This window comes from Pholcus phalangioides, unplaced genomic scaffold (genome assembly GCF_987345545.1).
Source record: "Pholcus phalangioides strain wild (caught in Gottingen) unplaced genomic scaffold, Ppha-v1.0 ptg000029l_1, whole genome shotgun sequence".
Classification (NCBI taxonomy): domain Eukaryota; kingdom Metazoa; phylum Arthropoda; class Arachnida; order Araneae; family Pholcidae; genus Pholcus; species Pholcus phalangioides.
The window spans coordinates 6792415-6816243 of NW_028301619.1; the positions used below are offsets into that span (position 1 = coordinate 6792415).

At 36.6% G+C, this 23829-nt stretch overlaps 1 protein-coding gene across 2 annotated transcripts in view; it reads right to left on the reverse strand.

The window, feature by feature from the left end:
* Positions 1–23181, reverse strand: part of LOC149067625 (transmembrane channel-like protein 2) — a 65082-nt gene extending 41901 nt beyond the window's left edge. For both annotated transcript variants that reach the window (XM_089252520.1, XM_089252519.1), the window contains exons 1-2: positions 23037–23181; positions 4356–4550 (exon numbers count right to left, since the gene is read on the reverse strand). In XM_089252520.1, the coding sequence (XP_089108646.1) occupies positions 4356–4534 (179 nt within the window). In that variant the 5' untranslated portion in view covers positions 4535–4550; positions 23037–23181. The remainder of the gene's footprint in view (positions 1–4355; positions 4551–23036) is intronic.
* Positions 23182–23829: the final 648 nt, after the last annotated feature.

Genomic DNA, 23829 nt, shown 5'->3' on the forward strand with positions numbered 1-23829 from the left:
AAGTGTGAACACGCGCGATTTTACTACGGTGTTGTTATTTTGTAACACGATGGGGGGCGGGGGTGAAAGATCTTTAAATTTACTATTTTTTATAGAAACATTGAGTGCTTATGGAGTGTTGACTGTACAATAAAAATTGCTCAACGTTTTGTTCATTTTTGCGAAAGGATAATTTATAAGATTTCATGTTAATCAATAGACACGTAAATTTCGCAAATTAAAAAATCCAAAAAAAAGAAAATTTCGCATTTATCGGCAAGAATAATTTTCGAATCAAAAAATTCTGCAATTGTTTGCAAAAATATTTTTCAAATCGAAGTTCCAAATTCATTCGCAAAAGTGGACTAAACTAACGACACAATTTTTTTTTCAAGTTTAATGACCAAGTTAATTAGTAAAGTGTTATGTACTTGGTAAAAAAAATCTAGAGTTCAAGTGCTGAGCAAAATTATTACTTATTTTTGCATCAAAAAAGTGTAAATTATCGAGATTCATGGAAAAGTGGTGAAGAACAAATTTTCGTATTCATTTCATAAATGCACATTTTGCATTTATCACATCTATTTCTTAAATACGAAAAATTGCGCATCCTTATTCATCAAGTATTGAGTGTGGCACACGCACAAAAAAGCATACATCAAGAATATGCCTATAACAAGCAAGCCTCTGGCAGTGCTAGGTCCTAGCAAATGTATACGCTCGGCGGGCATGCAATAAACGCGCGAGCACGCTACCTAGTTTCAATAAACCGCATGCTTACAAGCACGGTAAAATAGACCGTCGCGCGATTCAGTAGCGTGCTCTACAATAAACTTGCTTACTTCGAATACACGTGCTAATCATTTGCTTATTGGTTGTATATGCTCGAAATTAGTGTACTTTCGTGGTGCTCAGTAGAGTATACCGGCCCTCATGAAGTCCTTGTACTTATTTATTGTTTTTTCTTATCACCGAGGAAAAGACCGAATATAAGTGATGAATTTTTGATAGAAAAAAGGGGAAAACTGAAAGGAGGAAAAAAAATCAGCAAGGTATTTCATACAAAGTTTCTTTCTTGCTCCGAAATGTTCTCAAAGAAATTACTCCATTCAAATATTCATGAGATTTCTCTTGCAGATGATGGTGGAAAAATTATAATGAGCGATTTGTCAACTGCCAACAAAATATGCATCGGATCACGGAAGAAACAAGAAAGAAAAGAATTGTTGGAAGCATTTCACATTTGAAAAGACTTCATTGGCTGTTTCCGAAAAAAAATTGGCAAGTTGAATCGAGCGCCAAACTAAAGGGTTATCATATAAGAATCGTGATAATTCTATCGAGACGTTTTGTTAGAACCTGTGCCGACAGTAAACTGAATCTTTTCATCTGAGTTCGGTTTTCATTTCTAATTGTTTGACTTTATTCAGTGGTATAAATAAAAAAAATGTAATATATTCAAAATATACAGGGTGAGAAGATTCGCCAAATGATGTTGATCTTCAGGGTGTGGTCGAACATGCTCCTCCAATGGGTGTGTCTGGAGCTCACTCTTCTTGGTGATGTTGGGACGGAATCTGCTCATTGAATTCATACACGTTATTTGCTTCTTTTCTTTTTCACCAGCAATTGAATAACCGCATCGCAAACATTCACACGTCTAAGAAATTGCTTTGCTTGATAAAGGACGGGAGAAAGTAATCACTTCCAATAGATTCTATCAGCTAAGTTATCAAGCAAAAAAAGAGTTGTTTGCAAAAAAAAACCCGAGGATTTTTCGACTAAAATAATAACCTCGTGTACATGGCTCTTATTTTATTTTTTTTCAGATGATCAGCCAAACGGCAATTTTTCTTCAAAGTCAAAGTATGCCATTTAGCTGTATATATTTTCTAGCTCATAAGTCACAAAAATATGGTCAAACTGAGTGCATGTTCAAATTCATTCAAGGACCCCATCCAAGAAAGGAATATAAAAAACGATTTTTGCTATATAGAACGAAAAATCTTTTGCAAAAATTGCATTTACAGCTGGAATTGGAGCTTGAATCACCTGGGAGCAGAGTCATCTCGAAAAATTACGGCCTACGAACAGAAAGAGAGAGAGAGATGCACCGGATTCCTGAAAAACTTTCCATAATTAATATTAATTATCGTGCAATGTTGTTATGACCTTGTTGTCATGCACAAATAGACTATAGACTATACCCATCCGTGAAGATGGTCCTGTAAACGGGAACGGGGGGGGGGCTAATAACAGCTGCAGGCACAATTTAGCAGCTATGGGTTTGCTCAAAGAGTAGAACGCTGAAAACTTTATTTTTTTGGAGGAGAGTGATAGATTACGCCAAATAACTTATGCAGCTAAATAATATTGATAACAGTATAAGAGTGAGAGAATTTAAATCAATATATACAGGTGTGCCTGAGGAATCGGTTTTGGGACCAATACTTTTCTTGATTTATAGAAACAAAATTCATAATATATTAATATTATTGGTCATTTGGGTGTTATGTACATTTGGGGTCATTGTGATATGTAATACTGATCATGTGATATGAAATTGTTGTTGATATGTAAATGTGATGTGTCTAATACTGATGATGTGATACAAAATATTTTATTTTTTACTCATAATTTTATTATTTTATATTCATTTTATTATGCATATATTTAGCGTAAACATTATACAAATATACAAATACAAATACAACGCCACAACAGGCAAAATGCCCAACGAGGTGGCTGATAAAAAGATGCCCATAAAAATATGGATGTCATATATTTCGAAAATACAGCAACCCAATTGAAAATGCAATTAACAAAAATTATAAACAATATATACCCATGATAAAATATTATACAATGCCCATAAAGAATACTTATGGTTGTCTTATTCTAAGAATGGGTAGCTTCTCGATTTACGGCCAACATGTTTATCGTATTTCTTTTTAAACGTGTCAATTGTGTTACAATTAATAATTAATTAAATAAATACGATTAAATTAATTAACAGCTATATTTTATTGTTCGTAAATTTATTATTAAAGTATACACATTAAACAAATAAGACGTAATTAACGATTGTAATGATCCGGCCGATTGTCCGGTGTCCAAACGGCGCGCTTCCAAGTGTATTGCGTCCAAAGAGCTACGTCCAAATGTCCTGCTCCGGGAAGTTTTGTTGAGTTCTTTCGTGTAATATTATAGGAATATTGTTCATTGAACTGATATATATATATATCCACTAATCTTTTTCCTTTTTCTCGAAAGTGTTGGTATGAGAGGGGTCATTTCTGTAGTTTTTTTTCCAAAAAAATTGTTAAATTGATTATTAATTATTACTGTTTATTTTTGTGCACTTGGATGATGTCACGAATCTTGTAAGTTACTCTTTATGACCAATGGTGACCTTGGTGTTTGTTTTTGTAATTGTCTCTTTGTCTTGTTTGGTTTTATGTTGTTTTCTCTTGTCTTGTTTAAATTAAGTAAAAATAATAAATAAAATGAAAGCTTCTAATCTGTGGTAAATTCTTTCCATTTATATTGTTCTATAAAATACTAATTTCAATCAAGATAATTCAATATTGACACTTAATTAGGTGCAGTAAATTATTTAAAAGTAAATCTAATTTAGAAATACAAATTATCATCTTTTGAGAAACATTTATAACTCGAAAATATAATGAAAAGAATACGTGCACTAAGGAGACTTATGAACCTCTAATATCTATAATTAATATTTGGAACATACGAAATAGTTCAACGAGATTCTGATAAGTTAAGAAATCAAGTTAAAGAGACATTTTACTATATATGACGTTGTTTATGCAGGGTGCATAGCTAACAGCTCGCACAGCAATTTTCTGGCGAATCGTTGATCCTATAGGCATACTTCCAATTAGAGAAAGCATCCAAATAACGTGTAAACCTCAGATAAGTCATTCACATTGCACGGGGTTGTACAGTTATTGAAATAAAAAAAATACCTTTCTATACGGTTTTTGAATTGAAATATTTCAGCGAATATTGCACTTAGAAACATGGAACTTTTTTTTTGTTTTCTTCAGTAGAGATAGATTAACAACTTTCCAATTGAGTTTTTGAGCACACGGTGTCCGTATGAAAAGTTAATTTTTTTATTTGAAAAACTATATATACTGTATATAGAGAGAACCTCTTGCAATATGAAGAATCTATCTGAGGTTTGCACGTTATTTGGATGCTTTTTCTAACTGGAAGTATGCTTCTAGAATCAACGGTCCACCGATAAATTGCGGTGCAAACACTGCTAGCTATGCACCCGATATATCGATAATCGATAAAAAATTTATTCAGAATAAATGACTAGAGAATACATGAACACACTATCTTACTCTCCAGAGGACGTCGTGAAAGATGAAAGCCGTCGGCCATGCTTAGTCGCAAAACCTTCCGTTAAAAAAGGTGAAGATGTCCTCCTCAGCGACTGCCGACCCCATCGACTTCTTCGACGTTCGCTCAAACTGCTACGGAGATAAGCTTCTAGTTCATCATCGTCCGGTTCTTCTGCCATCCTCTATTGTTGAAGACTGAAATTAAAAAAAGAAATAGAATCCATATATCATCTAATCATATCATATCTATTGTTATTGTGCTCCGGTGAGAAAATTCCGGTCTAATTTGATTCCCGAGTGTTGAAAACTGCCAGTTCTGATATTTAGTTCCAGACTGTGCTAAATGACGCTTTTGAGCAGGGCCCTTTCTTCATAAGAGTGGCCTCACAAGGCAAAATGCGTTTTTGTGCCCTTTTCATTTACATGATGATTCCATAATTCCCCCTTACCGCATTTTATTGGCAAACCGTTGATCCTAGAGACGTACTTCCAATTAGAGAAAGAATCCAAATAACGTGTAGCACGCAGGTACATCATTCAAGTTACAAAGGGTTGTGAAATAAAAACATTACTTTTTATACGGACACCCTGTCCTCAAAAACCGAAATAGAAAGTCGTTACCATGTCACTGCTAAGGCCAAAAGAAATCCATGTTTCTAAGTGCAATATTCACTGAGATATATTTGAATTCAAAAACTGGAGAAGAGTTGCGAAAGAACAGCATACATAAACTAACGGACAACGTTTCTCTTCATCGTTTATGCTGCTCTTTCCCAACTTTTCTCCGATTTTGAACTCAAATATCTCAGTGGATATTTCACTTAGAAACGCGTAACTTTTTTTGTTTACCTCAGGAGATATTGTGCAGACACTTTATAACTGGGTTTTGAGAACAGGGTGTCCGAATAAAAAGTTTAATTTTTTTTTTTATTTCAATAATTTTCCAACCCTTCGCAGTATGAATGACGTATCTCAGTTCTACTCGTTATTACCTTTTCTAAGTGTAAGTATGTCTCTAGGGTCAACGGTTCGCCAGTAAAATGCGGCAAGGGGAATTTTAGAATTGCCCTGTATAGTGTTGATTGAGTCATAGTTACAGGGTATTATTATGTAGCAATTATGTACAATTACTACTTGGGACAATTTTGAACTTTGCACTGAAAAATTAACCCTTCCATGAAATGTTAAAATTTAAAAAATGACAAAACACATTCTAAAAACTGTCTAAGCTCTTGGTACTGATGATTTGAAAATTTTAGGTACACATTTAGTACCCAAGAAATAAAATAAAATGGCGTTTGTCCCAAGTTGGTCTCGGGTACTTTAACTTAGGGCAGTATAGTTTTAGTATGTTTTCTCCCATGTTTAAGTGCCTTAGTTTAAGCTTGAAACAGGTTAAATCGTTTAAAAAAATTTAGGGTAGAGAGTGTGTGAGTTCTGACGTGAATACGTTCTTTGTGCCTTTAATAGCAATTTTATGGGCAAATGTTCTCGGCCACCTCGTTGGGCATTTTGCCTGCTGTGGCCCTTGTATTTTTATTTGTACGTGGTAGATACTGACATAATGAAATTGGTATCATTGGATTTGTCTTTGAAATAGCTAGCGGACGATACCATTGTCATCTATTTGCGTTGCGCACTTCCCGAGATATAGCGTAAAACAATTCCATTACGGACCGCGGGTCTGGTGCCAGGACCGGAAAAGGTATTAAAGCCAAAGTGTTACCATTGAATTTGTCTCGAAAATGCCTATTAGACGACACCATATTGGTTTCCGTCTGCTTTGCAAACCTCCCGAGATATAGCGTAAAACTATTTCGTTACGAAAGCGGGTCGCAAGCCTGGTGCTCAGACCAGAAGAGGTAGTAAAATCAGAGTGGTATAATTGAATTTGTTGTAACGAGATCTATCCGCAGACATCAAAACAATTCTTCAAAACTTCCCGAGGTATGAGTGTTTAAATTATTTCGTTAAACAACGTTTTACGGATTCACCCAGTATCATCACATGCGCCCAAGTACCATGTTGGTAAGATGCTCGTCTGCTACCGTGAAGGTTGTCGTCAGGTCCCAGGTTCGAACCGGGAAAAGAATATATATAAGAAGTAATTTTTCAAACGAGCTTGAGGTGACCGCCGATAGATAGCGCCTTCATTTCTAACCCAGCACATTAATGGCAGTAAATTGTACAGCGATATGGCCTGAGTTGGCGTGTGGTGAAATAATATCGTCACATGATTTGAAAGACGTATTCACGTCAAAAGCCCTAAGACAATACCAGACTCAAAACAGTTCAGAGAGTAATCATTTTATTCATCTCATAAATAACATTACAACCTTAATGACAAAATCACAGAGTAAGTTCTCTGGTAAGAAAATATCACTCATCACAGCACACATTCAAAACAGTAACAAATAAACTTAGAAAGTAGAAAGCAAAAAAAGAACTGTAAAAATTTTTGAATAAACTTGAAAACGGTAATGTGTGTAGCGACTTTGGCTAACACGACAAAACATTCTCAAAAAAAAAACACGTTCTACACTACTCAAACTATCATGAAATGTTAACACAGCAACAAACAAACGGGATGACCTGCTTTAGGGTGGATTCACATCCACAGACACTCGCCGTGTCGTGTCAGACCAACACCGCCTATAGAACAAGGCCTCCACACGAAGCTTGTGACGTCAATGAAGAACGCCATTTCTCCTATAGCCGTTGGATATAGTCTCTCTTATACTTTGGAATTTTGAAGGCCATTAAAATTTGTGAACCCTGGCCACATGCTCCGTTTGCGCATGCGAGAAACGGGCCCTGCTTTTGATCCCGCAGCTTTACATATTGACTCGTCTCTCAGATGCTCTTTGCTCACAAGTTTCCAGCAGTGACGAGAAAAGATGTCTCATTTAATGAAGCAATTTTTTCTGAAAATTCTAAAGGCAATAACGGAACCAGTCATGGAACCACTAGCCAAAATTTGCTACTGTATGAATCACTGCTGTTGCTAGAGAGATATAAGGTAATGAGCTAAGGGAAATACACTGAATGAGAAAAATTCTCGAACGCGTAATACGCGCTTTATACAAATGTATAAATCTAACAATTTAGTAATCTACATTATACACCGTCTGTATTCCGAGGACTCAATTTTTGGTGCTAATGTTTGTTACGAGATCTATTAAACATCGGAAACCCTAGGTAGTATAAAATGTCGTCTAAGCTACCCAATATTTGCACTGTGCTGTTTGTATTCAATGGACAGCTTTTGCCATTCATTAAAAATTTTAACGTCGTTACTTTTTTATATGAGCTAAAAGAGAGAAAGATGGTATCAATTTTTTCTGTGGTGTTTGGTCAGAACATGATATTTCCAAAAAATGTTTTTTTGATCTAAAAGTAAGTCTTGCTGATTAGAAGTGAGATAAACGCACAAATACGTGCGTACCGCTAAACAACATGTTGATGTGTGATATTTTCATTTGTATTTGTGTGTATACTTTATTTTTGGTTTTTAAATGACAATGAAAATGATTATATCTCAAAAATGTGATTTTGGAGTTATATTCTGACCAAACACCACAGAATTTTTGTTTCAAAATCATATATTCCGGAATGTGTAAACTTGATGAGTTGATAAAGGTAGCTTACAGAGTAGCCTATGTACCCCCGATAAGTTTCGATAACTTTAAATATAATAGAAAAATGTTCTCATTTATTACTCGGAAATCGGCCATACCTGTCACTGTCATGCATTTTTATTCATGAATCCGTGAATGAGATGTTGTTTATTTTACATCATGCTTATTGATGCAGTAAAACAAAATTTACAGGTGGTTATTATATCAGGTTAACTGCCGACGTTAGATGGAGCGAGTAATTTACTGTCCAAACTCAAGAGACATGCACAAATGTTGAATTCAAATTTGATACGCTTAAATGTGTGAAGGATCAAGGGAAAAACTTTAAGCATGCGTTAGTGGAAAGAGAGTTTTATTGAAAAATAGTGGTGTGTTTACATCATATTCACCCATAGCATTCACTCTTTCTATCGCACCTGGCCATTTTACACACACGAGGATTAATCACACTGCTACTAGTTTAGCACACACTAACTCCAGTCATATCGCCATACAGCAATTTACTACCGATCGAGTTGTGTTAGAAATGAAGACGCCATCCATCGGCAATCGCCTCAGGCTCGGTAGGGAAAGAACTTTGCTTCCTTAAAAAACTTACTTTACTTAAAAGAATTTCCCCCCTGGATCGAACCTGCGGACCTGACGGTAGCCTTCATGGGGAAGGGGTTTAAACAAAAACAACCATATTTGTTATGGGCATCTTTTTCTCAGCCACCTCGTTGGGTATTTTGCTTGTTGTGGCCTTGTATTTGTAGACGAGCATCTTACCACTGCACCATACGGGAGCGCAAGAAGGACTAATCAGACTGAAACCTCAGCTCTATCAAAACAAAATATTTTCGAGCTGTTATGCAACTAGTGTTACCGATTTGGGAATTCTCATGGATGAGCGGCTTAGGTTTTCTGAACATTGTTCAGCGATGGTCAAAAAAGCGAATAGAATGCTTGGTTCCATTTTCAAAAAGGTCTCTTTGCGTTCTCCTAAAGTCATTCTTCCGCTTTTCCGAGGCTTAGTTCGTCCTGGACTGGAGTATTCCGTAAGGTTTTGGAGACCATACGTACAGAGGGACATAGACTTGGTTGAACGGGTGTAGAGAAGAGCTACGCGTGTTCTTATTGGCACACGGGGCTTCAGTTATGCAAACACCAAACATGGCCCCCGCTCTGTCACTTGTGGGATATAAGCAAGCTACCTTGCGGCTGGGCCATGCTGGAAAACAGAAAAAGCCCCGCTAGCCACCAAGACCACGGGCCGACCTCCAACCTTCTCAAAGGACTACAGACACTAACACCAAACATGGCCCAGCTCTGAGGCAGATTACCTAGCGGCTGGGCCATGCTGGAAAAACTCTCTTGATGTCCGGGCCCGGCAGGCATCCCCGGCTCGTAAGCCACAGGACCCAATCCCGTCGAGGCCCCCATCGCCTCCGACTCACAGCAATCACACTCCCAAAGTCCCCGGAAACCCCCGCCAAGGAGCCCGGGCGAATCGCCCGCAAGAGGCCAATGAAAACATCCCGAGCCATCCGCCTTCATCACTGTACTCTGTCCCCAGGGCTTCAGTTATGAAGAGAGACTTCATTTTTTGAATATGTTCACATTGGATGAACGTAGGTGTTGGGGAGACATGATCTAAGTGTTCAAAATTTTCAGCGGGATGGATAAGATGGACCATGAATTATTAGTACACCGTCAATCAACTGCTTTTACAAGGGGATACCGATATCGATTGGTAAGGGACAATGCGAGGTTATGGTGTCGCAGGGAATTTTTCTCTAATAGGGTTGTTAATAAATGGAAAAGCTTACCCTCGGAGGTAGTAAATTGTAGCACAATCGGCACGTTTAAAAAGAAATATGATAAACATGCTGGGGTAAATCAGAGAAGCTATCCATACTTAGAATAAGACAACGATAAGTATTCTTTATGGGCATTGTATAATATTTCATCATGTATATATATTGTTTGTAATTGTATTTTTAATTGGGTTGCTGTATTTTTGAAACATATGACATCCATATTTTTATGGGCATCTTTTTCTCAGCCACCTCGTTGGGCATTTTGCCTGTTTTGGCGTTGTATTTGTATTTGTATTATGAAATTGTCGAGTCGCTTTTGTGGTATAAACGAGTGATATAAATGGACAATTTCAGTGCTAGCGGGTAAAATGGCAATATGATATTCTCAGGAAACGGCTGGCGGTGCGGTCGAATTTAAACTGTCAACATGTGATCGTTATCGCCTTGATCTTGGTCATCCATTGATCTGGGTAGCATCTCTTCCTCATGCGCAGTTCTTCCTTGTTATAAAAATTCGTCACTTGTCCTAAATCAAACTAACGCAGTGGTTCTCAAAGTGTCCGTCGCGGCTCCTAGGGGGCGTCGCCAATCCATGTCGGGTGTATCGCGGTAAGCTGTTGATGCTGATTTGTGTCTGTTTAGTATGTTGAAGTGGTTCGTTGTTAGACTCTTCCGGGGAGGCGCGGATAAACGTTAGCTGATGCAAAGTAGCCGTGGGTGGTAAAATTTTGAACGGTACAAACTCGATCCGACATCACTACCAACTGACACAATGGTCTTCTCTCCGGAGATTTAATTGGCACGTTTTTTGCTACCGTCACAACAATTACTTGACTACTACGACATAACGACATAACAGCTCGATAGATTTTCATGGTCCTATCCACTGCAGCCATGTAAGATCGGGATGGTGTACGTTTTATGCATGTATCCACTTCGGCCGTTGAAGCCTACCTAGAATTTCCTATTCTCAAAGGCTATTGTTCTTCTCCCCTCTAGGGATTTGAACGAAGATCCGTCAGATTAGAGATTTGTGAACAAACTACCCTTCCGCCAAGAAGAAATGTATATCTTCTTAATGTGTATGGTGCTACAAAGCATGTGTATGGTCACTACACTTATCACTTATACGAAAATGCTCCGGTACTAACGGCTTCAATTTGCAAGACGGTATCGAAATTGGATCTCTTAACGATTAGCAAAAAAAAGCGTGCCGATTAGTTACATTCTATGTTAAGTGGAATGGATGGCTGCTGTGGTATTTGTGGACGAAGGTCAAAGAACAAGATTGTATAACCATCACTGGAAGTATAGAAGCTGATGACAGTAGCATTATCATCTGAGAAATGTTATTGTGGCGTTGTCTGATTTAAGTGATAACTTCCTGAAGCTACTTTTAACTGTTATTATCATGGAATCATCGTTGCAGATTGTAGATCACGTATATGTCAATGAATGCTTATTGTCTCTTCTGAGGCGTATGAGATCTTCAAGAACGTTAATACGACACACCCGAAATGCTTTAAAACCGTAGAAAGAGCATGACTGAGATTTCCAAGTACTTTTACAATCCCCAAATTCTCTAGACCTGAACCCAATCAAGCACATTTGAACCAATACGATCATCATGTATCATCATACGATCATTATGCATCATCATCAGCAGATATTAAAAGAGCTGCTGCCACGAACATGCCAGCGCCTCTTGAATGGACTGCAGTCTGAATGGTTCTGGATTAATATAACAACCTTCCAGCACCTTATGGTATCGCTATCAGTGAATGTTTCAGCTGCCTTGTTTGCACAACACCGTTTTTCTAGATATGAGCTGATAGACACATTAATGTGGCTCGACTATGTATTTCTCTAGTGTAAATTTCTGCATTAGGCAATTATCTCAGTATAATGCAGCACATTCGGTTCAAAATGGGCATATATCCATCAAGAGAGATAATAGGATGCTAAGAAGGTAATAAACAAAGAAGCAGGAAGCAGCAACAAGTGTGTCTCATGACGCGAAGGATGGCCTTCACTGTGGAGTGACTAGACACGTACTTCTTCCTTCTAATTAGTAAGTTGCGTGACTCTGTTCCAAAGAGGACCAATCACGAGTAAGAAACAAGAAGGGCCTTGAGCCATCTTTCTTCGAAACGGGATTGAAAATTTATCGATTAGTTGTGAGATTCTTTCGGATCAAATTAGACCAGGAAGGGAAAGCTTCAGTGGGTCAAACTCAATGTAAATAAAATGTCCCATTCGAGTATTTCTTGAAAACAATCAAACTACAGTACATTATTTTTATTCCAGGAAAACTAAGGCAAAGGCATTACATTGATAATGATTAGAATTTTAGCCCTTTCAGCACCACATTATGAAAAAATGAAATAAATGTCATTAAATTTTTAGTAGGTCGTTTTTGTTCTAATTAAGCTGTAGAAACAAAAAAAAAATTTCTAAAAATTAGTTAGTATACAGCGAATTAATTGACGCGATACTTTAAAGTAGCGTCACACTCTACGCTTACAATAAAAATAAAAAATGTGAATTCAAATATTTTGAATAATACAGTTGCAGGAATTAATTTCACCGCAAAGAAAACCATAATTTGTTAATTTGTTTCATTACATTTGTAAAGGGATGCTTTGTGGGAGGTGTAGTATACAAAAGTGTAATGCGGTGAACACTTTTGCAGGGATGAAACATTTGACTGAATTTTATCAATTATTCTATTAATTACACTTTTTTTGGTCGCAAATAAATACCAACAGGGGTAATAACAACTTAGATTTGGAAAATATATCAAAAACAGTATAAATCTGGTGGTGCACTATGATAGTGGTCTGCCTCCCGATACACCGATAATCCCTATTAGATTTTTTTCAGGAGTTTTTCAAGTCTACAGAGTATCCTTATATCGAGATTTTATTCATTTGTTCTAAAAATAAGAAAAAAACCCCGCACACACATTCAAATTATAATTAATTTGTGTTCACCATTGTTTACATACAATCTGCACATCACTATGTACTGACGGTACTTATAAGTGCCAGTATTACATGAATTATTTTATCTCGTTTTAGTCGCACCACGGCCATTTTCTGCACGCGAGAGTAATTAGACCGGGACCTACAGTTTATTGCCTATTCCAAACGGCAGCCTTTTTTATACTCACCGAGAGATTAATGCACTACCCCTCGGTGTGAGAATACCTGCGGTAGCAATCTTTTTCTGTGGTCATGTGTCACCGTTATCTGTTGTACCCCCGTATCAATGAACTTTCTGACAAGGGTGAACCACGTATCGAATTCGCGCGACACCTTTAAACACATCCTCTGGTTACTGGGCTAGTGCGTTCATTTTTTTTTCTTGAATACATATTTATATTTTTCTTCTGAATAGTCAATTAGAAGTTCCGAATCGCATTTTTTCCAATGCGATTTTTTCCCCATTAAGAAATTTGCTGACATGTCTAGTAAGCACTTGTTTACCATCTAGTATTAGTTCTATCTTATATTTTTGAAATTTTATTTCAGAAAATATGGTGATATTCCCTCATGCATTTTTGGTACAAGCGCCGAGGATCACAGGAGAGAAACACTAATATACTGTCATTGGTAACAAAATTTAACAAACACTGAAACAAAATAGAAAATTACCCACTACATTATCACCAATGGTTTTCGTGATAATTCATTTTTTAACAAGCTGTGTGCAAAAACGACATTCGCGTTCAGGCAAATTGCCATAAATGCCTATTTCTGTAAATTTTCGAACTTTTTGTGAAAAAGCCTTTTGTCACGAATGTCTTTTAAATCATCTGACGATACTGGATACCTTCGAAAAAAGATGCGTGACGACAGGAAGTACCCAATGCAATGGTATCGTCGGATGCACATTGCAAACGTGCATTCAATGATATCACTTCGGTTTCAATATCTCTTCCCGTCTGTGTGTGTGTGTGTGTGGGCACTAGATCCACCAGCCTGATTCGTAACAAACTGTTTTTCACTATATCTAAAAAAGTACGCAACGCATTGGTATCGTCAGATGAAAATTGCAAAGACAAATCATAATAGCACTCCAGTTTTAATATCCCTTCCCGTCTGGGCACCAGGTCCGCTGCCCTCATTCGTAGCAAATTGTTTTCCGCTATATCTCGAGCAGTTCACAATGAAAATAGACGACATTGGTATCGTTTGTTAGCTATTCTAAAGACAAAGTCGATGATAATGACATAATTTCATGATGTCAGTATTTACCACGCGATTCAAGGCACAAAAAACGTGTTCACGTCAAAACTTGCGGCCGTGTCTATGACACACAATCTACCCCAATTGTTTTTAATTTTTCCTGCCATAAATGCCTATTTTAACATTTTTTTAAGTTTGTCCGTGAATTTCAGAGGCCATATTCTGTAGAACTTGGATATTTTGAGCATGGAGAACTTCAAAGGTTGATCATTTTAAAACCTCTTCTATTTTATTTTAAAAACTCTTAGTATTAATTATTATCTAAAAAATGCATCCCCGCCTCTACCCCCCCCCCCCCATTCAAACACGTTAGATGCAAGTTCCTGAGCGATAGAAAACTTGGCCCATGTATAAGAAAAGACGAAAAACTTAGAGAAGTTTGTTTCTTCTAATATATAACACAGCTTACTCATTCATTGGACTGCATTGTATATGTATAGCTGACTAATCATTATCCCAATAGGTCATCAGTTGACGTTTCGGCTCACCCACACCCCAGCTATACAAAAATTGAGAGGGCTCTGGTCCTGGGGTCCCATATTGTATTAAGGACCATTTTAATTTTTTACTCCACAAATGCCAGTGAACAACCATGACAAGTTATTTTAAGTATTTAGTATTCGATTGAATTAACCAGAGATGCCTTTAGGGGGGGGGTGTGACCAGGGCCGGCACCAGGCATGAGGAGACGAGACGGCTGCCTAGGGCAGCATGATTAAGGGGGCGGCACTTTTTATGGCAGTGTTTTCTATAACTGATTTATTATAACAGTGTGACTCGCACGAATTTTCACACATTGAAATAATTTTCCTAGGTATACGAACTCCTGCCTGGCGGCCCGAGATGATTCCTATCAAATGTGATTCTCTGTTTCTTTTTCACACTACAAATTCATAACAGAGGGGCCAGTGAAGAGTCTGACCAGGAAGGCCCCACCAAAGGTCCCAGCCTAGGAGGTTCTACTGCGGGATATGGGGACATGGGTCTTCGTACCGTGTCCGGTTGAACTCACAGTTGGTACTCACGAGGTTGGAGCCCTGTAAGCCTATTGGGAGGCATATTCACAAATCAAGAACTGTTATTATACTCATCACCAGACAAAAAGCGCCCGTACATGAACTCTGGCATATGGCTTAACTGAAATAATCATGATGCTAATGATTGAATCATGGAGTGTTCATCTGAGTTGTCGGTGAATATCTCCTGAGTATGAAATCAAGCATCTATCCTCAATGATTTCAATGAGCATTATGATCCCTGCAAGGGTATGGTTGACAGGGCTCTGGCACGGAGGGGGGGGGGCGGGAGAACCCTCATTGTTTTTTTACACTATAAATTCAATGTACAGGAGACCTTTACCAAAGGTCTCAGTCTTGAGGGGGGCCTAGCTCCAGGATGGAGGGAGGCGTGGCATGATGAGTACCGAGATGCTCGCGGTAAAAAGGAGAAATTTTATTCTTACATGAATGTGCTCTTTAACTTTTTTTTCCACATAGAATGCACATTGCTTTTTTTAATTCACCTGCACAGACCTATTACTCTGCTCACAGAATTTCGGTATCTGTGCAGAATGACAAAATAACGTGCAACCTTATACAAGATGGCAGATTTTTTTTCTGCTCGCCAAAACTATGTACACGGAAGCATTGTCAGACTCTAAACGTTCATATTTTGTAAATTTTTTCACCATGAAAAAATTGTGTTTTTCTTAACCAGTTTAAATGGATAAAATAAAATTTCATCATAAAAATACGCCTTCTCTAGAAAATATTGAAAACGTTTATACAGTAGCCTACAGTATTATATTACATGAGAAAAAGACATCAATAAACTAGAACCCCTTCCGCCACTTATCAAACAAAACTATTAAAATTCTTCGATTGAAATTAGCGACCTGATTTTGGTTAATGTTCCGCATGAAAAAAGAAATATGATATGATATTAGTCAATATTTTATAAGCAATAATACTAGTTGTATGATCAAGTTCGTTTCAAAATTTTAAGTTGTTATTTGTACGTGGTTAAACAACGTTAGTAAAATCCACAAAGTGCAGCCGTTCTTGACTTTCGTATTGTTTTAGATTACAATCACAGAAAGCCTAAGATCGCTACACTTTGCGATTTTTACTAACGTTGTTTTACCACGCACCAATAACAACTGTTAAAATGTCGGGGCAAACTTGATAATTTACCTACTGGTTTTGCTCGTAAAATATCAGTTAATATCATATCATGTTGTTCTTTTCATACGGCACATTAATCAAAATCCGGTTGCTAATTTCAATCGAAGAATTGTAATGGTTTAATTTGATAGGTGGCGGAACGGGTTCTAGTTCATTGATGTCTTTCTCATATGTAAATACAGGGTGATTTTAAATTCGTGAGACAAACTTTAATTGGTGATATAAGACACCTAAACAAACATTTTTGATCATAGAATGTGCGGTCGAGGGTGTTTTTGAAGAGCGCACAACAGCACTTCACCAAAAACAAATATAATATTTTTCCGACGGACTTGCTGCGATATATGACATCAACCATCCGAGGGTGCATATTCACCTTCGGATTGGATTGAAGTTTTTTTTTATTGGTGCAAGGACCATCAAGGTTATGCTGTGCGAAACAGTGATCAAGTGGTACAATGACTGGTGATAGAATTGGCGTTGCCCAAGATGCACCATTCCCTCAACATTACAATAGCCCGCATCCAAGGCCGTCTTAAGAGCATCATGGGCCCTCCGGACCAAGTGGTTTTTCTTAGACCCTACCTGGAGAATTCTAGTAAATTTTAATCAGATCTCATTTTTATGAGGTCCCTCCACTCTTGAGGCCTCCGGGCCGTGCCCCATGCGTTAAGACGGTACTGCCCGCACCCTGATCACAAGTATTGGTGAACGCAAGATCGACTTTTAGAAGGGGCACATTTGGTTTGGGGAGAACAAGTAAACTCTCGTAGAGAAATTTTGAACTACTAACCTTCAAAAATCATTTTAAATTAACAGAAATGGATAAATGTAACATGCAGTTTATAAAAGGTATTTTTCCTTTCAATATTTTAACTTTTTACTAAAATATTGAAAAATATTTTTTATTTTTGATAGTCTTGGGGAAAGCACGAGCCCCTTATGTTCTCTCCTGCTTACGCCTCTGATCACAAACATGTGAACTCAGGGATGACACTTCACTAGAAAATTTCACACACAACAACGTATAAATAAAAGTCAAATAGTCGTATCTTTAGGGCGGCGAAACATTATCCGTCTCAGGCGCCAGAATTTCTAGGACCGGCCCTGTGTATGACACGTGCGGCCACACCGGGTCCTGCCCTTGAAGTAGGCGGTACGTCAGCATATGTAGTAATATGAACAAAAATGGTTTTTTTTTTACAACAATAAAACATGATTAGCTGTGTTTCACTTATAAAAATAATGAATTTTCCAAATAATGCAATAAATAAATGAGAATCATTCGTAGCTCGAAGGATCCCCCCCCCCCCAATCATTTTCTCTACGTGCTCCTCGTCTGAAAATGCTGGCCCCGGAATCGACCTAATCCTGAGGAACCACAAACACTTTTTTTGGCATGAAATTAACTTAATTTTGTGTGTGAAAATAATGAAGTTATTATAAGCTATAATTTAAACAGTAGACGGGGTAGGACTGAACCAATTTTTAGCCAGTTTTCGGACACTTGATATCTAGGCTTTTAGTTATTTTTCCTTTCTTTCGTTAATTATAAATGCTCTTTTAAGTGCCGATTTTAAGCATTTTTAATGCCTTTTTGTTTGTCTATTTTGACCATTTTTAGTGCCTAAACTTCCGTGCTCTGCTTATTATTAATGTATGTCCTTATTAGCAAGTCAGACACTTTTTTCTTTGTTTGAATCATGATGACTATTAATTTGCAACGGTTTTTCAGTTAGAAAAATTATTCAACAAGTTGGTAGCTCAAGATGTATCGATAGAATGTTTTAAATCGTAGAATAGCTGATTGTGTTAAAATAATGAAAGAGCGAAAACCACCGAAAAGAAATAAACTGCTCGTGCTTAGAGTCAATACAGTAAAACAATGATAATGTCCTACAATTATTTTGAACTACTCTATTTTCACTACTCTATTTCATTGGGCTACAGGGCTGTCATTAGTATGAGTTCATCAGCTTTTGGTCAGCACTAGTGATTAGAAATCATTGGGAGGTGTTCACAAATCGAAGGTCTGCGTGACTTGAACTAAATGAAACATTTTGGAATCTACTGTAAAATCTGGTGAGCTTATGGAATGGAATCTTACGAGTCTAGGAGAAGAAAGAAGACATTGTGTATAGCGTGCTTAGGCAAGTCTCTTTATCCTGGAATATCCCACGAACCATTGCATACTTCCAACTGGAAAACGCATACAAACAACCTGTAGATCTCAGATACGACATTCATAGTACACAAAGGGTTGTATAGTTATTAGAATAAAAAATTAACTTCTTCACAGCCAATTTTGTTTTCTTATTTCTCTGTCTGCCTCTTTAACCACCTTTCTCGTGGTTCACTTTTTTTACTTTATTTTCACCTATCAGCCCCCTCAAAAGTTTCCAGGGTCTCAAGGTAGCCATGTTGCTCAGATTGCGAGAATCACTGCTTTTACCCACGAAAATCTTCAAAAAATCATTCAACTTGTTATTTTGATACGACTAGCTTTTGGCATGCACGAAATTTCACAGGTTATTGGAACATAAAACAAAAAAATCCAATTCATTTGATGAAATTACACCACTTTTATAAAGAGAAAATAAACTTCAATTTATCATTTTTTAACATACTATGCGGATTAACCCTTTCAGTTCTGACGGTACTTGGTTCTCAACCTGGGATACTCTAAGGGGGGCCACGTGTGAAAATCAGATGAAAGACGAGCCACGGAAAGTGGTCAAGGGACCACACAGGGATGTGAAGAAATAAACCTTTCAAGTTAAATATGTTGAGAAAAAATATGACCACTTTGAGAATCCAGTAGAGCTGACCATGGAAACGAGGGCCATCTTAACCCCAGCCTGCCTGTGAACAAGGCTTGGGATCCTCATGACCATAGGGAGCCTATATGATAAGAGAGCTGGTACTATAGTTTTCCAGTGGAAACATGTAAGCTGTAACGGCTATTTCCAGATACGTATAGAGCCAAAAATATCGCTTTGCCGTTGACTCATGATGGTGAGACGATCATGCATAGAACCCCCACAAGAAGAAAGCTCACTGAACGTATTGACTGAACTCACTGGGCGATTTGTTGTGTAGGTTCGTTGGATCATCTCGTATTTTACAAAGACCTATTTTCCCCATATAATTCAGCTCTTGGGAGGGAGCTTCCCACTTGAGCCAGCTTCGCGTGGAGGCTTTCTGCTATAGACGGTGTTGGCCTGGCCCAGGATTACAAGATAAATTGATATTATTCATAAAAAATTTGTTCGTTATAAATTTAGTTTCGACTAAATTTAATTCAATAATTAGAAAGGGTCTTGCTACGGCACCAGGGTAGGGGGCCCTGGGTAAGATGAGGGGGCACGAAAAGAAAATATGGCCCAAAAAGGGGCCATGGGCTCATGTTGAGAACCCCTGCTTTAAAGTCTCGTCAACTTTTAACTCCCGTAACAGGCCGGTTCGCTTTCGTTCCGCTTTTCATTGCTATTCCGGCTGCCATGGCTCAGCACGGAGTGCCCATAACACCCCTTACATAAGTCGTTTCGAGTTGGGATTTTAAAGTCCTAAACACTTTATTTTGGATATTTTTACTGAACAGCTGTTTTAAAAAACAGCATTATATAGATAGGAATAAACCATTTTACCCGTATTTATATATAAAATGCTGTTCTCCCCAACTTTTTCCTTCGTTTTTCGAATTCGAATATTTCAGTGAATATTGCACACTTAGAAACATGCAATTTTTTCTGTTGGCAGTAAGAGAGACAGGGCAACATCTTTCTAATTGGGTTTTTGCGCACACGAGAACTGCATAAAAAGTTGATTTTTTTTTATTTTAATAACTATGCAAACCTTTGAAACTTGAATGACATACCTCAGTATTATTTGTTATTTGGATGCTTTCTTCAATCGGAAGTATGCCGCTAGGATCAGCGATTCGCCAGTAAAATGTCATACACACTGTTACCTATGCACCCAGTATATTGTAATATAAGTATACAACATATATTGCTATATAATAAATTATATACACTATATAGAATTAAGTTATGGATAGAATTAAGACTCAGGATTTCAGAGATTTTTTTTCGAATTTCTAGAAAAATACTTGATGAATTGTTCTGAAATTTCAGGCATGTAAAACCTATGCTTGTACTCACAATTTCCAGTGGAAATTTTGTCACGATTACATTTAGGGGACCAACAAAAAATTAAGTTAAAAAAATATTTTTTAATCAAATCTATCACAGAAAAAGCTTCAAATAATTTTCTACTTTCTCAAATTATTTTACTTGCTATTTCCGATGTCTGTATGCATTTTCGTGAGAATTTCACGTATATTCACGAAGGAACTTTTTTTTCTTGTAAAAATTCAAATTTTCATTGCACATTTTTTGCTTATAAGAAGTGAAGTTTCCCAGCAAATTCTACAAAACTTACAAAAAATTTGATAACATAAACGTTACACATTGTATTCAAGTTTGAGATGAAACCATGTGATATTTCAGGAGATATGGACATTTAAAGAAAATAATTTTCTAGTACGCATGCGCGAAAGAAATATCAACTTTATTTTCCTGCAATTTGATTGCAAACTATATAGGGCACCTTTTGTGAAAATTGCAGTTGAATATCATGAAAAACAGAAAGAGATATATTGGGGATGCAATCAATTATGTGCAATATTATTTAATTAATTATTACAATTAAAATTAATTATTAATTTATCTTTTCTCGGTCCCCTAAATGCACTCGTGACTAAATTTTCACTAGATATTGTGGGCGCAAGCATTGGGTTTTACATGACTAAAATTGCAAAATATAATTCATCAAGTATTTTTCTAGAAATTCGATAAACAATCTCTGAACACCAAAGTGCCTCGTGACTTATGGCTATATAGTATCAATTTTACCGGTTTTAGTGTCAATTAACAAATCGTGTCAATTTAACCTTCGAGTATGAAACATCGTGGTTACCGTAGTAGTAGGTTTTTTGCAATCGTAAACTTACACAGGCTTGGGAAAAATTAAGTTTCTGGGAACTTTTTAGAAAAAAATTCAATATTTACAGGTATTTTAGTGTATTCATTCTGAAAATTTCTCAATTTTTTTTTCTCTTTTATAAAAAACGTATCGTTTTAGAGCTTACTTCATTCTCGATTTCATAGCTTTCTTTGAGATTCATTTAGTGATTAGCAGAGAGGTATTATGTAAAAAAATAGTTTCGGGGATAATTTAGACAAGACAATAAAAAGTTTCTTTAGTTACTGAACTCATAATAAACTTAAACGTAAGCATAATTCTACTATAATACTGATGCTATGAACTAAACCCCTATCGCGTGAAAGGTTTTGCGAATATGTGTCTCCCGTGCTCTTTATCTCTACGAGTAAATAACTGTTTTTGAATGGAGGATAAATTCTTTTTTCGCAAGTCTCTGACAATCCTCTGATAATCAAATAAATCTCAATTACAGTATGTAAATTGTAATTTAAATATCGCTATGTTATAATAAAGAATGAACTTAGTTAAAGAAAGGAGATGATAAGTCATTTTTGAATGCAACGCCTATAACTGAAGCTCTCAAAATTTTTTTCATTCATCACAAACTCGTGTTGTCATTTTCAGCATTATCAGTACATTCTTTTACAATGGAAAAGGTGTAAAATATTGTGAATACATGGCCCTCACAAGGATGGAGCTTACAGACTTTTTTTAAACCATTTTTTGTCTTTCTACAATATAAATTCAGTACGGACAGGCCCGTGGAAAATCTGGCCTGGGGGTTTCCACCAAAGATTTCAGCCTAGGTGCCCTGCTGCAGGAGGGAGGGTGCTATGATTGTATATATCCTTCATTCATCCCAATAATTGGATATGTAATTTTCAGAACATTCTAATCACGTTAAAAGTTTAACATTTTCTTTGAACTAAAATGCAAGTGCATCATAATCATCATCATCAATAAATAAATAAATATATATATCACTGCATATTCATATATTTTATGAAGTCTTTTTCAATGATTATTTCAAAAGAATGAAGAAGAAGAAATTTGAAAAATGAAGTTAAAAATAGTTTTTACTTCATTATTCAAAGACATTAAGTAAAAACTCAAACCCATACCTAAACTAACGCAATTTAATAGTAAACTAAAGTTTCATTTTTCGGAGAAGTTGAGTGTTTTAATACCTCACAAAAGTTTCAACACCCCCAGCCCAAAAAAAAGGTTTCAAACTTTAATGGGACTATTTAACAAAAGTGTTAGAAGCTTAAAATAGTTCAGCTTAGTTCATAATATACTTATTCGATATTTCTCTAGCCAATCGTTCGTGAAGTATTGAAAAAAGTAAACTCGTGCAACTATTATAATCAGTATTTGGGACAAAACTATGAACATCATGTAGAACCAGAGACGCCAACATGAAGAAAATATTGAAGAGACTGAAAGTTGTCAGTCGTCCCGTATATACGGGACTAAAGACCGTGCGCAAGAGGGGAGGGCCTTCAAATAGCCTCAGCTCCCAGGTTTCGGTGCCTACTACTGTTATATATCACAGAACAATGAATTAATAACTGTTAGCAATAGATTCATTAATGACGAAATCGCGCAAGTTTTGCAGAAAGCTTTTCTTCATGACTCCCAAAAAAGTGTCGATAAAGTTACCTTGAAATATAAAGTATCATTATATAAAAGCATTCAAAAATATATACTATTTAATTTTTTTTTCCATCAAAAAGTATATAATTTATACGTACATTAATAGCAAACCAAAAACGTAAATTTTAATTCCAATTGCACACATTACCTTTTGTTCACTTTCCAAAGATCACTCACAACAAATCTCGTCGACGAGAGTGGTTATGAATGGCCCATATGCCACTCCAAACTGACCACTGTCCATTTCTCTAACTCTTCATAATAACATACTTTGGTCACAATAACAAAGCCATTCTTTCTTACCTTACACCGCATCCTTTCTCAAGGCTAATACGAGGGTTGCAGATGTTTTAGTTTTTTCACAGGTAGCGCCAAATATGCCAATGATCATTTTTTTGGCGCCGCAACAAAGAACTTTCCCCGTAGTTTAAATCTTAAGACGAGTGTTTGACAGCGGGAGATGATTGCAGCCGAACACGAACACGGTACATAAACATCATGTGCTCTACACATATATAATATTTTTTTTTTCACATCTTTATTTTTATTTATTTATTTTTAACCAACAAGTCTCTAAGAAACGTGGAGACTTCAAAATACAGAAATAATTTTCAGTTAAACAACTTACCGTATTTACTCACGTATATATAGGACGAGGTTTTTATTCAATTTTCAGTGATTTAAACACCTAGATCGTCCTATATGCGCGAACGAATATCCAAACCAAAAGTCGCTAAACAACAAAACCAATGAAAAATTGGAATTAATTTTAAAAATAACTAGGAGAACTAATTATAATATTGACTGATTGAAAATTATGATTCGGATTCATTGAAAATTCAATATTGAGGGAAAAGTTAGAATCCGAGAACAATAAATAATCGGAAATTGATTAATAAACCAATCGAATACTAATGCGAGAAATAGTTCCAGAATTAATG